General features: G+C 40.8%; 1 protein-coding gene across 1 annotated transcript in view; it reads right to left on the bottom strand.

The window, feature by feature from the left end:
* LOC147029798 (thrombospondin type-1 domain-containing protein 7A-like) overlaps positions 1–16,302 on the bottom strand; it is an 879,531-nt gene that overhangs the window by 109,341 nt on the left and 753,888 nt on the right. The window contains exon 13 of the mRNA XM_085872138.1: positions 1,457–1,595. Coding sequence (XP_085728264.1) covers positions 1,457–1,595 — 139 coding nt within the window. The remainder of the gene's footprint in view (positions 1–1,456; positions 1,596–16,302) is intronic.

Genomic DNA, 16,302 nt, shown 5'->3' with positions numbered 1-16,302 from the left:
GGAGTAGTGAAAGGAGGGGTTCTGTGGATGAAAGTTCTTGCATGGTTATGAGCAGTGGTTACGAGCAGCGGTTGCGAGGGACCAGTTTGTTCACGGTGGCTGAAGAACCAGTTTGTTCACGGTGGCTGTTAGGAGGAGTTATTGGCTGGCTTTGACCCTGACTATTTGTCCCGTGAGCTCTGCCACGAGCCACGAGTCCCACACGTGCGACTGGGACCAGGCCAACGACCATTGGCAGGTGCCGCAGCACAGAGTACTCCTTTCTCCGACTGCCAGGTACCCATCCGGACGCTGACCCCCAGCTTGTCTCTCTCTCTCATTGGCTGGAGGATCCAATAAAGAACTCTGGGTTTCTTTTCTTTTTGTATGTGTGTCTGCGTGTGGGTCCGTCTACAAGTAGAATTGTTTAAGTGTTCATTTCATCATTGTAAATTCTGCATTGCATATTCGCGATAAGTCTTGCCCTGTGTCTTTATTTTACTGTAAATAAATTATTAGAAATTCTCCCAGTCTGTTTCCGTCCCTCCTTATATTGGTCCAGCATGGTTCGTGTCTGAGTTTAAACGGGGTTTCATCCCCGGTTATCGGAAGATCGTGGCCAGAATGTCCTGGGCAGGCCCGCTCGACTGCATCCGAGCCGGAGTTGGTCGGTGGAAGTCGATACTCTACCGTAGCTGGTAGAGTGAATCCAGTTCGGACAGACGTTCCGAGGGCGTGAATCCCCGGTAGCCAAAACTGCATGGTTACTTAGGTATATTGGATCTAGACAATTTACTCTATGCCACGCGTCGAGATATTGGCGTTTCACGGTCGATTCATCGACCCGCCGGCTCGCGGAGTTATCCAAGCGACGGCCCATAATTCCGGGGAGTCTGGTGGGAGATGATGTAAACTTCCCCACCTCGCGATCGTTCTCGCCACCGACCCCCGGCACACAACAATATCATACCGTGGGCATTGAATTGCGATGCGATTGCAATGGGCTAATGCCAAGCCACTTTTGCCATTCTTTGTGGTATTAAATTGACAGATTTTGCAATCACACTTGTTTAAGTGAAATGCATTAAGTATTGTTGCAATACTTTTTGCTGAGATGCATCTCACATTTCTTGGACGAAGTTGGAATGTGCATGCGTGTAATAGGTGAATCCAGCTGCATGTTCTTTGAGATGAATTACAAGTCAGATTTGTTTTATTACATTGAGTTCAAATGGATTTTTGACTTTGGAAAAAATGTAACCGAGTTAAATACATGCAGAAGAGTGAAGATTAAATCAGGTTTATTGAAAGGTTGACTTTCCCAGTTCTCGCTAAATATTAGGTGGTTTCTGACCATATCACTTTTCTGCAGAATATTGTCCGATTTGTATTCTCACAAATGTCAGCCATAAAACAGGGGATTATGTGAAAATGCAATGCAAGCACAGAATGCTGAAGGAGGAAGTAAGTTGGGTACCTGAAGGGATGGCACGTTGACACTTTCTTGCAAGGTCTTTCCTCGACCAGGGGACTGGGACACTCCTTTCCCCCGCCAGAAGGATGCCACACCACAATGCGCCAGCGGAATTGTGTTTCATGTCCTTTTTCATGCAGTGCTGCACAGTTTAGATTCATGGTCTCAGCACAAGGCAAAGCACATGGCTTGGCAATCAAAGCCAAGCCTTCAGCTCTTATATCATTCACTTAATCTTCACCTTCATATACTTGTGGCAAAGTGAGAAATAGCTGTGGCAATTTTTTCTGACAATGATAAAATTAGGCCTTGGAAATTAATTCCAGATTTTAGAGATGTACATTTGAAGACCATCTGGCAATAAGAAGCTCCAATCATTCTGAAGCTAAATCGTTAAAATTTAAAGAACTGGAACAATCTTACAATTCATTGAATAAAGATAAGGCAGACAAGAGCAATAGAACATATCCTGTGCATGAAGTTCAACGAGGTCAAATTGCACCAGTATTTTAATGGTCTTGAATTATATTGCATGGTTCTTCCTCTCACCGAGCACGCGGAAATAGAAGCAGTTATGATGTTGAGGCAATTGACAAAGATGTCGTCATTTAAACATCTATTTACTCGTCATTCCGTTGAAAATTAGATATCCACTTCCAAGGCCAATGGGGAAAACCAAGATAGATATCAGGTATACATACACCTTTTGATTGCATTTAAATCTAATTTTAAGCCTAGTGTTGGCTTAGCTGCTGAGGTGGCTGACTTGGGACAGGAAGGTCCTGAGTTCAAGCCCCTGTCAGTTGTTGAATTAGCACAAGGTGGGGTTCACTCAGCCTGTCATCCTTCCAAGGTTGGTGAAATGAGTATCAGTGTACTGGGGTAATAACCATTTGGGACAACTTGATGGAGTGGTGACCCGTCCAGGACTGTACTCCTTGCCAATGAAACTGCCTTGGCAGACATCTGCACCTTTTTGGTGTGAAAGGAATGGTATTATTATTATTGTAATTATTATTATTATAATTAAATCTAATATTATAGCCAGTTAATGCACTATAAGAGTCATCATAAAAACAATGGCAATCGTTTGTTGTCCAAATAAACTAGTGCACTGTCATGTGAAAGTCAATATTATGACCTTGTGAATAAGAGCCTCAGATATCTTCAGATAGGAAAACTTTGAGATGGGGATAAACCTGCATGATGGACTATGAGCATCAGAGTTTTAGATGAACTGCCTGAAAGTAAGCTCACATTGAATACAGCCTGTCATGACCCAATGAGTGATTTGTAGAGATGAAGCATCTTTATTGCAAAGGAAATGGCAATAGTGGAATGGAAGTCTGTTCTGCTTCACAGCAGCAAGAAGCACATTTAGACAGTGAATATGGCCTTCTCCATTTCAACCAGGAGGCCGAGTTATTCTCTGCTGTGCCAGATACAGTTAACACAATGAGACGGTGACAGGTTTCCTTGACCCCAATAATATTGAGCTTCTCGGTTGGGAGCACATAAAATAAGTGAAAACAGGTGGCATTTTTGGCATGTTGCATGCACAATACAGCATGTGATGGGATTAGATGAAGGCCTTCTAATCAAATGCCATGGAAATTCATGTAGTTCTGGCTTTATTTACTGGTAATTGTGTTATCGATAAGTACACAATGAACAGCCACAGAAGCTGCCATTTAAAAGTCAAAGTGAACGGCCTGGAAAACCACACTGTGTTGTAACCAAGCATGGGGAACATTGTTTTGCCACTTAATTCAGGACTAGATTAATGGAAATAATACCAACTAGAACAGGCACTCATAGAGCGCATACCTTCGCCACCGCTACTTTTTTTGTTCTTGGTATGAGTGTGGGGAACTGGTTTCATATGAATGGTCTTATGACACAAACCACATATCTATAATGTCATGACCCCCCCCCCCGACTTTCGGGGGCTACGGACTAAACAACAAAAAACTCACGTCGTTTTGGCGAGTCTTCACTCGCAAGCTCGGTGAATACAACGTTTCAACAAGAGAAGGTAATCTCGTTTGATGCTGGTTTCATGCAAAATCGAATAAGAATTGACTGAGTTATGCCGAAAACCGCATATTTTTCAAGGGCGTGACCCCCCCCCCCGACATTTTACCCCAACTGGTGACATGTGTTATGACGTCATTGTGTCACAAGATTGGGAATTAAATTCTGAACATTTTGGTGCTGGGTTCATGTAAAGCGGACAAGAATTGACCGCGTTATGACAAAAACCGCATATTTTTCAAGGTCGTGACCCCCCTGACCTTTGGACCCTAACCGGTAACAAGAGTATGGGCGTCATTGTGTCATATTGCATATCACAAGATGCGGCGTTGAATTATGAACATTTTGGCGTTAGTTGCATGCAAATTGAATAAAAATTGACCGTGTTATCGTAAAAAGACGATTTTGACCTTTTCGTGACGTTGACCTTGACCTTTGACCCGAACGATCCCAAAATCTAATCGAATGCTTCCTGGCTAATAACCAATCATCCCACCAAATTTCATGCAATTCGGTTTAATACTTTTTGAGTTATACGAATCACAAGATTACAAATAAATAAATAAATAAATACACGCCGACCAAAACATAACCTTTCGCAGAATGCGAAGGTAATAATAACACACTAGTAGTATAGAACAACAACAAAGTTATGAAGCAAAATTTAGTCACTGATACACACATTGAGAGTGCGGTGCTAAAGCCCCAACAAAGAGGAATATTATTTTGTGCATTTTCATTCTTAATTAGTCATGTGGGGATTATTTAATATAGCTACATGGTGGTGACTGGTGGGTCAGTAAAGATGATCGTGTGCCTGACATTTGGTCATCTTATCCTGAGTTGAACGCTTAGTTGAGCAGTTTTGATTTGATAACTGCCTTCCTGTCTTGGTGCCATCGCAGTTGTATCGTGAACCTTGGTTTCCTCTTTGGGAACAAATAGAGAGCCAAATGTATACTCACTTGCAGATAACAAAATACTCGTAGAATGGAAACATAGATTTTGAAATAATATGCCAAAATAATTTTGGAGTCACACATATGCATACGAGCACGTGTGAGCATGAGTACGACCACACTGCATGCAAAACACACACACACACACACACACACACACACACACACACACACACACACACACACACACACACACACACACACACACACACACACACACACACACTGACACCAAGATACAACAATACAGGAGCTAGAAAACAAAGCATCATACAAATACCTTGAAAGAAAAGAGGGTCACCAAATATGTCACAAATGCACAAAACAATTACTAAAGAGAACGTACATAGAACGAGGCTGATCCTGAAAACATATCTAACCCAGTGAAATAAAATAAAAGCTGCAAATCAACTTGCAGTACGTACCAGTGTTTGCAATAAACTGGCCACAATTGAAAATCAACAAACTAGATATCAAAACAAAGAAGCTTCTCACTGTCCACAAAATGTTTTACAAATGAAAAAAAAATGCATGCCGAGAATGTACCTGCCAAGACAAGGAGGAGGTAGTGGCCTGATGGAGCTCAACCAAATGCATAGAATGACACTGAAGGATTGGATGAATACGTGAAACGTGCAACAGACTACCGAATCCAATTTGTAAGCAAACACGAAGACAGCAAGCCAGAAAAGGTATCCCCATCCCACCTTAGAAATAATTTCCAAACACAGGTTTGAATAGACGATGTCACACATGAAACTGAAACAACAAGGAATACAGCCCCCACAAATGTAAAAAAGATAAAATACAAGTATAAAATTAAATATGAACAAATTTACCGACAACTGGAGAACAATAAAAGAGTAGGGAGATATAAAAAGAGTTCGACAGAATATTGGACATAGACAAAGAAGGCGCATTGGAATGGCTAAGAAGAGGTCAGCTCCACTGGGATGGAGAACAAAACATAATAAATGCCGTCAACCAAGGAAACTATAACAATGACTTTAAGAAGATGGCAGAATTGAGTCAATCCATCAGGTGTAGGTTCAGCAAGGTAGAAACAGAAAGCATGAGTCACCTCATATCGGGATGTAAAAAAACTCATGCCAAAACAGCTGTACACACAAAGGCACAACGTATGTGGACTGTGGAGTAATCCATTGGCACAACTGAAATTATTTTTTTAATGTTTCAGTCTCAGAAAACTCATAAAACCAAATCAAAAGCGATCACTGAATATCAGGACGAATTGCTGATGTTGACCTGATAATTATATTGAGCATGAACATAGAAATGAAACATTGCGATGGGATATAATGGTTTTGTACAAAAAAAAAAGATAAGGCATTGCTAATTGAGGTGTCAGTAACTTATGATTTTGGCATAAACAATGTAGAAATCAAGAAAATGACTAAATACCAAGATCTCAAGAATGAAGTGTAAAGACCCTGGAAGCTGAAGAATGCTGAAATTGGACAGTGATAATTAATTAGAGCAAAGGGAACGATGAAGAAGAACCTTGAGTAGTTCGCAGAAAACATCCCTCAGAATATTATAACAAATTAACTACAGTTGGAAGCATCATTGATAATCTTGAAAAGAGTCTGCGGAACAAAACTTCACAGCTTGGTCCATGAATCGTGATCCCTTAATCAAACGGATGTGGATACTTCGATGCCTGGGAGGACTCCGCACACAAACACAGACACAAGTACACACACACACACACACACACACACACACACACACACACACACACACACACACACACACACACACACACACACACACACACACACACACGTACACACACACACACACACACCAAATAATATTGCGATGGCACACCCAAACCGAAAAATAACCAGATAAACACTCTCATTTGACGTTATAAACAGGTCTACATTGTTGCTATGATGTATTTCTAGCACTGTACTACACAATGATTTATTTTTCTACTTTGTAAAAGTATTTCCATGTGTTCACGACAGTGTGGAAGGTGATTTGTTACATCACCAATCCTCTTCCATTTTCACAAATACCGGTCTTGGAGTCAGTGTTATATTTGTTTTTTTTGTCTAAATGTTGAGGTTTGCAAAAGGGTGATACCCAAACAGCATGAGACACAATAACATACATAATTCGCCGATTATACGCTTGGATACGATATCTTGTCTACTGTTGTACATGTCTATGATTGGTTTGACCATTGCATGTCTGTTAATTCCATCAATGTACAAAATGTGTTTGTGTTTCCTCTAAGACTGAAGTGGTTCTCCTTTATCATCCAGGGCTTTACTCGATGGTGATGTCGGAATATCTTGATGAACACTTTTATCAACTTAGCAACTTGATGGATAGCTCAGCCAATGACAGTCATTTTGGCAGCTTGGTAGTTTTCTTCCAAGTTAGAGTATCCCAGAGCTTGGCCCACTCTCCTTCTCCAACAACAATACTTTCATCATTACTTTATCAGGTCAAGTGTCATTTTTCCTGCAGCTATTTGTACCTCACCAATTAATGTTTAAATGTACATGTTTCACATCCATGATTTTGATTTAAAAAGCCTTTGGGTTGTGCTTGTGATAAAAGTTGCAGATACTGCACAAAAGCTACTTCAATAGCAATATCACGATGACACTGCATTATGAATTACACCGACATTTGGAAAAGGACCGAAGTAAATACATTTTTCAATGTGGATTTAAAATTCCATTGAAGGATCAACAGAGGGTCAGACTGGAAATGAAACCATGACCTTCACTTGCACTGTTGTCCAAGCAGCTGTTCGTATCGATCCAAAATAAACATAAAACAAGCTACGTGTGAACATTCACACGATTACCGAAAATCTGAACGATAATTATAATGGATGATTTTTCTCATTTTCAAAAAATGCATCTTCAATTAAGTCGCAGTCCTTTCCAAGTTATTAATGTCAACTACTTATCGGATGCCTTTTCACCTGAGAGGAGGGGATGGGAAAATATGGAACCTCCAAAAAACAATTTTAATCCCATCAACAGCGACATTGAACCAAAAAGAAAAATTAGCTTCTCCTCTTCTTCTTTTAACATCCATTATTAACCCTCCTTTTCTTGTGGGGCCAGCTGGGGAAGACTGGTCCGAAACTTCAAAAACCGGCTGGCCAGGCCTCTAACATTCGACTAGTTATGGCAGGAATTTGGAATTTGGCCATGGTGCTGGCAATAGCTTGCCTACTGTTCGCAAAGGACACCATGGGGTCTTTAACGTTCACCAATGAATGCTGACCAACGTGCATCATAAGAAAATATTGAAATTACTAATTGCTTTATTCGTGTTTATAGCCTGGTGTTGGCTTCACAGTTAAGGTGGTTGGCTTGGGACCTTAAGGTCCTGAGTTTGAGCCTCTGCTGGCTGTTGAATTAACACCTGGTTGGGTTGATTCAGCCTGTCATCCTTCTGAGGTTGGTGAAATGAGTAGTGGGGTAATGGTGTACAAGTGTATTGGGGTAATAACTCCAGTAAGAGTGCACTGGGGTAATAACCATTTGGAGTAACCTGCGTTGTGTGGTGACCCGTCCAGGACTGTACTCCTTGCCAAATGAAACTGCCTCGGCAACACGATGTGCCTTCACAGTGTGAAAGGAATGGTATTATTATTATTATTATTATTATTATTATTATTATTATTATTATTATTATTATTTCGTGCTCATGAGATCACTTCTTAATAAATCTTTTGATTGGTCCAATTTATTATAGTTATATTAGATCCATCATTCTGTGGAATGGTGGAAACAAATTAAAAAGAAACCGATGAAAATGTATTCCACAAAGAAAATCAAGAAAGAGATTTCCCAATGGAAGTTGCAGCAGAAACCAATTGTGAGTTGTGTTGGCAAAACCTCACAGATTTTGTCCCCAAAATAAACTTCAATCAAATCAAGTTGTGCTGAATTCAAAACGTGCTTCACAAGGTCTCCAGAAAATCGATGCAATTCCAAACTGTTTTGGTGGGATTTCAGTTATATCAATAACAAGTTTTTTTTCTACTTCTGGAAATGATGAAATTTCAAATGTTAATTGGGAAAAGTTGCTGAATCTGTGTGTGCAGGCCTAGAGGTTGGTTATTCCTGGGAGGTGGACTGACTAGTTGTTCAAGCACCACATGAAGACAAACTTGTACGTTTCACTGCATTGTGAAGCATGGCGTGATGATAACTTGGTAAGATGCAGATGTGGGAGTGACTCGATTAGAAACAGAAAGTTAACATTCAAATCACAATGCAAGATTTCCTCATCATCTGCCAATTGGTGAATAATTTCAGTTATTGCACCGATTGAATTCATCGCAATATTGGCAACATTAAAATAGTTGAAATTTTCGAGTACGTTATTTCAATAACACTTTACACAAATGCCTTTCGACTTTATCAGTCGACCCGTTCATAACAAAGTATAGTAGTTGATAAACTTGTTTAAACCAAGGATTATTGCAAAATACAGGAAACACTTAAAGTCATAATATCAAGGATAGGGTATTTCAAGAGCAATAACCAAGAAAGATTTTAAGACAACTGAATGAACGAGGAAATTAAAACCTAGAACACGTACATTCACGATTGACACATCCAAAGGACATCATAATAATAATTATTATTATTTCCTGTGCAGCCTGCAGCTGCTGATTTAATCATTGCTGGAAGCGCAGCTGTGCCGCTGATGCAGTGCCACCTGTTGCCAGTAAGGTGGTACACGTTTTGCTGACTTCAGAAGGATGACAGGCTGAGTCCACCCACCTAGTGTTATTTAATTACCTGACGAGGTCTCAATCTCAAGAAAATGCAAGATCTTAGGCCAGTCACCTTAACCATTAGGCCAACACTATGCTTAAAAACATAATGATATGGCATGAACAACATGCATTTCATGAAACAGTGATGTAATGCAATTATTTCCATGTTGATGGAACACAGTAAAGTGGAAGCCTACGTTTGGAATGCTGAGCCTCACATGTAGTAAGTTCTAAAACCGACTTACAGCTGGTAAGTAATTACCAGCAGGCAACCTCTTCCTGACGATAATATATTGGAACATTTTTGAGGAGTAGATTGACTCCAAATTTCGGAGGAGAGCAAAACAATGAATGTGTGTCAGTGTTTTACAAGTGCAGATGAATTCAACCAATTAACCTAATGATGACCAAGGAAAAAAAAGAACGACTTATAAACTCACCCCCCCCCCCCCCCAAGGAGCGTCCATAAGTCCTCATCTGCTCTCCTTCTGGCTAACTAATATTCATTGCGTTTGTGTGTGCGTGTGTGATGGCGCCTGTTTTAGCATAAGTTAAGGTTGTGGAAGATATAACGGGATAAGTCTGCTCTGTGTCTGCTTTTGTAAATTGCTTGCCTTTTGTCGCACCCCACGAATTCCTTGCTTTCACTGCTGTACATAATAATAAAACCCAATCACTGTGCCACATACCTTTCTTTACATGATTGTAAATAAATTATTTGTCTAGAAATGTTCCCAGCTCATTTTTGACTTTTCCTTCATCGGTCCAGCATGGTCCATATCCTATCTGAGCCGGAACGTTATTCCCCAACGATCTGTATTCTAGCCGGTACGTCCTTGGCAGTTACACTCGGCTGCATCTGATCCGGTTTGAACAAGGCATGCCGTTGCAAGGCATACAATATATATATATATATATATATATATATATATATATATATATATATATATATATATATATATATATATATATATATATATATTTTAACCTCCGCCATCGAAGATCGGAGGTTACTGTTTTCACCCCTTTCTGTTTGTTTGTTTGTGAACAGTATTACGGAAAAACTCCTTGACGGATTTCAACGAAACTTGGTGGGGGGATGAGGGTATGGTCCAAGGATCATGCCATTAGATTTTGGACTTGGTCCAAAATCCAATATGGCTGCTATGGCGGCCATATTGAAAACATATTTGAATTTTTTTTATTTTTTTTTGCATTTCTAGATGTTTTAAGTGATTTTCACCCCCCCCACCCCAAAAAAAAAAATTGTTAGAGAAAAAAAAAATTTTTGCAACTTTTTGTTCAACAAAATTTCGATTTTTTTTTTTGCATTTCTACATGTTATGAGTGATTTCCAACAAAAAACATGCCAAAATTATAATTGCGGCATATTTTGGAACTTCAGGTGGATATACCCACGTAAAATCAATTTCTGTCTCAAGGAATCTAGTGATGACGAATGAATTGAGTATGTAAAAGTTAAAAGTAAAAGGGAAAGTTGCAAACTACAGCTCTGTGAGCACTGTTGACGTCAAATTGAATGAATAGGATATCAGGTTCACTTGAGTGACCGAGCAGTATTGGCGGCGGAGGTTTTGCACTCTACCGAGTGCTCCCCCTCCAGTTAACCTCCGCCATCAAAGATGGACGGAGGTTACTGTTTTCACCCCTGTCTGTTTGTTTGTATGTGAACAGTATTACGGAAAAACTCCTCGACGGATTTCGACGAAACTTGGTGGGCGGATTAGGTATGGTCCAAGGACCATGCCGTTAGATTTTGGACTTGGTCCAAAGTCCAATATGGCCGCTATGGTGGCCATTTTGAAAAAAATATTTGATTTTTTTTTTTGCATTTCTAGATGTTTTAAGTGATTTCCAACCCAAAAAAAAATTGTTAGAGAAAAAAAAAGAAAAAAACTTAGAAGATTTTGCAACTTTTTAAACAAAATTTCAATTTTTTTTTGCATTTCTACATGTTATAAGTGATTTCCAACAAAAAACATGCCAAAATTATAATTGCGGCTGATTTTGGAACTTCAGGTGGATATACCCACGTAAAATCAATTTCTGTCTCAAGGAATTTAGTTATGATGAATGAATTGAGTATGTAAAAGTTAAAAGTAAAAGGGAAAGTTGCAAACACTGTTGACGTCAAATTGAATGAATAGGATATCAGGTTCACTTGAGTGACCAAGCAGTATTGGCGGCGGAGGTTTTGCACTCTACCGAGTGCTCCCCCTCTGGTTATACATGTATATGTATGTATGTCATATTTGTTTGTGTGTATATATATATATATATATATATATATATATATATATATATATATATATATATATATATATATATATATATATATATATATTGTATGATGGATTTCAGAATCGGATCCGACTAATGCACACGACATTTAGGTCCTCAGACAGTTATTTCCATAAATGCATGTCCAGAATAGACCCATCACTTTGTCTGGTGGGATTCCAACTATCTGATGCATTGGAGAAGGATAAAGAACAGATTCCCTTTCTTAAGGGATAGCGTTTTCCTCTTTACGACATGTTCATGCACGCCAGTGATAGCTGTTAGCCCAATGGAGGCTTGTTCTACCCCCTTTCCATCAGGACACATTGGCTTGGAGGTGGACGATTTATTTACACTTTGGACTTACAGGACATTCAATTAAGCACACCGCGGGCTTTTTCTGAGCAGTTATTCTGATGGTAAAATATGGCTGTGGATCATTTACCTCACCCACATCTCTTTCATTGACATTGACATCCACCTTTTTACTTTGATACCCGACAATCTGTTTGGCAGCTCCATGGATGCTGGTTGGTTCCTGCTCATGTCAGGCTGAAAGGGGAGGCAATGGTCACAGTTGATGGCTTGTGAGTACCCCATGTTTTTACTCAGCAATTCTGGCAAATGGCTGCACTTTGGTACCTGTCCAGCCCCCAAACATGGCGTCGTGGGACGGACCTGTGTTGATTGGGGGTTGCATCTCGCTCTGGTAAGGAAGGAATGATTGCGAGATTGACGGTTGGTCACGTGCAAGGATGCGCCAATAGGCAAGCTGGATCTGGCTGAAGTCTGCTTGAGGCTCCACCCAAACTGGTCGCCTATAAAAAGGACGGGAGGACCGTCGTCCTGACAGTTGGTGATGGTTCCTTCCAGCTCCTGACCATTTGTGACTATTGGTGATAGTTCTTGACAACTGGTGATGGTTCCTTTCAGCTCCTGACCATTGGTGACAGTTCCTGATACCTGGTGATGGTTCCTTACAGCTCCTGACCATTGGTGACAGTTGGTGACAGTTCCGGACATCTGGTGACGGTTCCTTACAGTTCCTTACTGTTCCTGACCATTGCTGACAGCTCCTTACAGTTACTGACCATTGCTGACAGCTCCTTACAACTTCTTATAGCTGTCCATTGGTTAAGGCTCCTGATAGCTCCTGACGGTTGGATCGCTCCTGCTAGTTCTGCTTGGTACCTGTTTCTTGGCGTACCTGTTTCTTGGCGTGATGACGTGATGTCGATTGGTGTTCGAGCCTGTTTATGGGTGGGTGCATGGCAAGGCAGGGCGCTGGCAGTGGAACAAGGCACGCTCACCCATTTTGAGACATTTCATTGGATGCACGACGACTTCTGGCTTGGTAAGCCGAGACCAGATTTCTTTCCCCCCTTGAATGATCTGCTGGGTACCCTCGTCTTGTGTTTAATTGTTAAGTAAGGCATAGTGATAAGCATCTGCTCTTTTTCTATTTTTCTATCAATGCCTGATTAATTATCTATTTGTTTGAGATTATTTTGTTTGATTTGAATTCATTCATATACACCATAAAGACATAATAGTTCTTCAGTTTATTTTTTTTATTATTAATAAATTCCATGTTGACCTTTCAACCTGTCCGTGCTTGTCCTTTCCTTCCATTGATCCAGCATTGTCTGAACCTAGATTGACTGGAAGGTAATTACCAAACTAATTGACGTGTCACAGTCGGCACGCACCAGCGGTTAATGCTCGGCTGCCCGAATTTAGGTTTAATCAAGATAAGATTGGTGCATCGCTGAGGGCGTGCTCCCCATTCAGGAAGCCACGTGACCTCTAGTTATGCTTCAGTCACATTTGGCTCGGCGGCCGTAGGGTCTAAAAAATATATGGCCACGAGCAATTATAGGGCGGCCGCAGTATTTCCACGGTCACACAATGTAGCAGTCACATATGTTTTTATTTTTTGGGTAGCCGCACGGGGTATTTAGAAATTGTGGAGACCGAAAACGTGGGGGTGCCGTACGGTCTTTGATTTGATGTCGCACGGTGACCTGAGGGCGTCCCTGCGGTGGCCATAGAATTTTCAAGTCAGACGCAAAGTAGCCTCAAGGTGCCCAAAAGGCGACCGCAGGGGGGCCCTACGGCAACCGTGCAAATAGTGCGGCCGCCATAATTTTTGGGGGGTTGGCAAAATTCATTTTTCATTGATAAGAGCCTACAGAAAACACACGAATAATACAAGCCCACCGTACGCCCTACGTACGGCTGACGTGGAACACATCTACGTAATGGCTACGGCTTGTCGAATTTCTACGCCAAACTTAGAAATGAAAAAAGTTTTAACTCCGCGCTTTAATTCCACGGAGACCCCTATGGCCTGTAAAAGATAGCCATATGGCGTTGGGCCACCCTGAGGCCACCTCAGAAACTCTGCGGCCACCACACGTTTCTGTCAATTCAGGGGGGGGGGGGGTACGGCCGCCGTATCCTAGCCGTAGAGCAAATGTGACTCATGCTTTAAACAGAAAAAATAGACGGTGGATACTGGAACTCGTGGTTAACTGATTGGGGTTCATGATCCTAAAACAACCCACTGTATCACAACGTTAATTGTGAGCGGTGGCCCCAGGTCCGACTCTTCCGAGGAGAAGCGAGGATTAAACCTTTTATAATAAACTCGGTACCCATGGCCGTAACAATATATATTTATACATGTATATGTAAGTATATAAACACACACACACACACACACACACACACACACACACACACACACACACACACACACACACACACACACACACACACACACACACACACACACACACACACACTGCAGAACGAAAGGCTATGCATGTTGTTTTTTATGCCTACAACTCCTTATGTCTACAACCACTTTCCTGGCTTCCCAAAAATAACATACACATGCACCAACAAACACGCACGTCCAAAAATCACATCTCACACCCATCATTGGTTTGGAGCAAACAACCAATCAGTTCTTGCCAAATCAATTATCCCCAGCCTGTGACTTGGACTTATAATTAGTTAACACTCGGCCTTTCTAATCAAAGAATGCTGCATAAAACAACCAAGAAAAGCTGCAAAAGGGAAGCCCTTTGTTGTTTCATAAGTAGCACATACATGAAATTCCCATTGCTACACACACCCGTCAGCCACCGGCCAGCTTTATTACTTATTGGCAAGTCGTCAGTGACAGCGTAGACTGAAATGTTCTCCACCGAGGCTGAAACATACACAGATTATCTTAACTACCAAATCTATTCAGTTTAAAACCAAAATGAGCTCTTATTCAAATACAAAAAGCCCGGTGTTGGCTTAGTGGTTAGGGTGATGGCTTGGGATCCTGGGGTCGAGTTCAAGCCCCGTTGGTCGCTGAATTAAAATACACCAAGAGGTTGACTTAGCCTGTCATCCTTCCGAGGTCGGCGAAATGAGCACCAGTGTACTAGTAAGGGGCACACTGCATCAGCGGCATAGCCGCGTCCCAACCAATGATGCAACCAGCAGCCACAGGCTGCACTCGAAAGAGAGAAATTCAAATACAAAAAAAACCTATAATTTTAACGGATTCCGTGCATGCTCTTCTGCACCTTCTATCAACTCCTGAAAATGTTCTGGAATGTGTTTACTTGAATGTTCCATGAATACGTAAGAAACAGACATGGATTTAACACTGAAACAGAATGACAAATTAACGGGAAAACCTCACCAAAGAGAAAACCTCACCATAGTGTTTTTTTTTTCTTTTCATAAAACCTTTCCTCAACAATTATAATCATGTAACGAACAGTAACGGCCAAACTAGTAATGTATATATCTGCACAACACACAAACAAACACACACAGACATATCTCAATGCACTACATTCTGAAGCATGTCACGAGTACTTGTTTAAAGTTGCCTGGAGAGCTTGTCTTGGTTTCAAATCTTTCACAAGTTATTATGCCTTGACAATAAAGTTCACCGGCATGTCTCACTCGGACCTTGACTTGTCCATAACCACTTCCTTGGCTCCTCGGAGGCTGTGGTTGACACTCTTCCAATGGAAGATAAAATTTTGTTGAAAGAAATAATATTAATGTACAGGACTTACAGTAAGTTTGGAATATTTTTGTGTAAATTGTCTGCATTGTGAAAATTAAAAAAATATATATATTTATTTAAGAAAGTACTGCACCTGTTAATGAACATATATGCACATGCCCAGTTCATGCAAAGACATTGTAAAATTGTTTTCATTAGAACACCTGGTTTTGCGGATGACGCTGCCCATTGCATTACTGTTAAAATTATGACATGATGATGCAACAGAACAAAGCATTTTTTTATTTCACAGAATGAAGCTGAACCGTGCCGGTTTGAACACTGACCTTGTGCTTCAAGTCACATATCTTGGTTAATTGGCCGAAATGAGCAGATGGGTGCAATCACATGAATTAAATGTGAAAGTTAAATTAATGAGAACTCGTTCTTGTATTGTGTCTTCTACTTCATTTGACAAAGATGGAAACGATATACCATCCTTTTTCAGTGCCTAAAGGTGGGATAAGGTCACTTCAAACACTCAGAGAGCCAATTCCTATCTCAAGTCAGGATCAGGTGCAAACGGGTTCTTTTCATGGTGCTCATCTCAGCTCACTGGCTTTTTCATTTTCCGTTTCACCTCGTTTCACTCCTGTTTTCCTTTGATGCCTTCACCACGTGCTTACGGGTAAGATCCTGTTCTCTTCGCCTTTTGAATGTGGAAATGACTTGGATCAAGTGAGTGCTACAG

Source organism: Eptatretus burgeri, chromosome 3 (assembly GCF_056783735.1).
Source record: "Eptatretus burgeri isolate ZD-2024b chromosome 3, Ebu_testis_v1, whole genome shotgun sequence".
Classification (NCBI taxonomy): Eukaryota; Metazoa; Chordata; class Myxini; order Myxiniformes; family Myxinidae; genus Eptatretus; species Eptatretus burgeri.
This window is presented reverse-complemented; position numbering and strand designations above follow the sequence as displayed.